At 55.1% G+C, this 2,152-nt stretch overlaps 1 protein-coding gene across 1 annotated transcript in view; it reads right to left on the bottom strand.

Annotated features, from left to right (window-relative positions):
• PTSG_11973 (uncharacterized protein) overlaps positions 1-2,152 on the bottom strand; it is a 7,739-nt gene that overhangs the window by 5,334 nt on the left and 253 nt on the right. Inside the window, exons 1-4 of the mRNA XM_004995684.1 lie at positions 2,087-2,152; positions 1,079-1,654; positions 595-703; positions 243-370 (exon numbers count right to left, since the gene is read on the bottom strand). The exon at positions 2,087-2,152 is cut by the window's right edge and continues 253 nt beyond it. Of these exons, the coding sequence (XP_004995741.1) occupies positions 243-370; positions 595-703; positions 1,079-1,654; positions 2,087-2,113 (840 nt within the window). The 5' untranslated portion in view covers positions 2,114-2,152. The remainder of the gene's footprint in view (positions 1-242; positions 371-594; positions 704-1,078; positions 1,655-2,086) is intronic.

Genomic DNA, 2,152 nt, shown 5'->3' with positions numbered 1-2,152 from the left:
GTGTGTGTGTGTGTGTGTGTGTGTGTGTGTGTGTGTGTGTGTGTGTGTGTGTGTGGAAAGTACAAGATTTAGGGGGGGGGTTGGAAGAAACATCATATCGGAAACATAACGTCTGAAACATAATCCCCTCACATCTACCAACGCCTGACACACACACACACACATAACACACACACAACACACAACACACACACAACACACACACAACAATGTATGTGCACTGAAACACTGTTCACCCGCACCTTTCGCTTGACGAGGTTGAGCAGGTGTGGCTTGTCGCGCTGCACGCACGGGTGCACAAACTCCCACACTTGATCTGACGCGGTTTTAAGGCCACCAGCGTCCACGCCAACAACCTTGTGGAAGCCGTCTGCCAAAGGAACATGAACAACATCGTGAACGAAGATCTCTCAACAATCCATATTCCCAACAACTGCATGCACACTGCATTCCTAGCACGCATTTGCACAGAAGCAAACCCGTACACAAGCTCACGCACGCGCACATATGCACACAGTGTACAGTCACCATCACAACCCTCGACAGTCCCCCCCCCCTCTCCAACAGCGCTCAACATGCTTGCAGGAGACTTACACATATTGAGCTGTCTGACGAGGCTGGTGAAGTTACTGTGCTTGAAGTAGCGCGGGAGCACTTCCTTGGCCAGCGTGGCTGCATCGTGCACCTTGAACGTTTGCCCGCCCTGTGGAGAGATACAGACAAGTAAATGTGTAAGTGTGTGTGTATGTGGTGTGTGTGTGTGTGTGTGTGTGTTGTGGTGTGTGTGTGTGTTGTGTGTGTGTGTGTTGCGCTTGTGGAGGCAAACGCATGGACGTCACTGGCGCGCCCATTTGACAAAACGTGCGCACACGACCAGTGCCAGTGTGTGGCGATCCAACGCACCCCCAGCAGCCATTGCAAACAGAAATCGCAAACAGGAACCGCACGACCGAACAAACAATTGCACATGCCACAAAACGGGCAAACAGAGCACAAGTTCACAACGCAAACGAACACAAAACGCAGGAAACACACACACAACCAAACAAACAAACACGAAACGCGGCAAAGCCCCCACCTCAGTCCAGGAGATGAGATGATCAATGGAGTGGTCGTTGATCATGGTCATAAGCTTGGAGATGAAGGCCGGCACTGCTGCCTTGCTGTTGCCGTTGCCGTTCTTGGACGAAGTTGCGCCCGACTCCTGCGGTGGTGGAGGAGGGATATCGCCCACATGCTCCTCAATCAGCGGCGCAACCTTGACGTGCGGCGTGGTCGTGGCTGTGGTTGCCGGCGGTGCGCTAGCGGGCCCTGCCGTGGAGTACACGGGTGTAGAGTTCTGGGGCTGGATCGTTGCACCGGGGACCGCAGAGGTGTGCTGTGGTGTCGGCCCTGCGACCGTGTATGCCGGGGGCGCAGACATGGGTGGCGCTGCGGGCGCGCCATGCTGGTGGTAGTGGGCTCCTACGCCATTGCTGTGCGGCGCGGGGGCGCGCGCTGTGGCGGGCACGAACGTGGTTGGGATCTGTGCCTGTGCCTGCCGCGTACCAAACGACATCGCCTGCGCCGGGCCATTGAGCGGGTGCAAGCTGGGAATCAGCGGCGAATCTTGCTGAAGCGGCTGTTGGGTCCCTGTTGCCGTGGTCAGCGGGGCCTTTGTTTTGTTGTGTGTGTGGGGGGGGGGTTGGAACAGAACAATAAGGTCAGGCAGAGGGTGAGCATTTGGTGTAGTTGGAGGAAGACAGGAAAGGCTTACGCGAGAATCAAATCCGGTTCGTCAATGCATGCAAAGGAGGTGTTTTGTGATGGGTGACATAAACCGCTGCAAGGGGCTTGTGTTGTGATGCTACGTTTGGGTGATGTCCTTGATTAAAGTGGCTGTTGAAGTGTGGCTGTTGAAGTGTGGCTGTTGAAGTGTGGCTGTTGGTGTGTGGTGCACGTGTGTGTGCGTGTGCACGTGTGCGTGTGTGTTGTGTGCGTGTGCACGTGTGCCTGTGTGTAGGTGTAGAAAAGGGATGACACCAGACAAGGGGTGTTTGTGGTGCTCAAACACCACCACAGGGAAACAGAAACGCTTTGGGTATACCTGTGAGGATTGGTATGACGGGTTCATGGCTGGAACTGTACACGCGCGTGCGGATGGATGTTTTGA

The sequence above is a fragment of the Salpingoeca rosetta genome (genome assembly GCF_000188695.1).
Source record: "Salpingoeca rosetta unplaced genomic scaffold supercont1.7, whole genome shotgun sequence".
Taxonomy (NCBI): domain Eukaryota; class Choanoflagellata; order Craspedida; family Salpingoecidae; genus Salpingoeca; species Salpingoeca rosetta.
The sequence above is the reverse complement of the archived record's forward strand: the minus strand, read 5'-3'. Positions and strand labels throughout refer to the sequence as shown.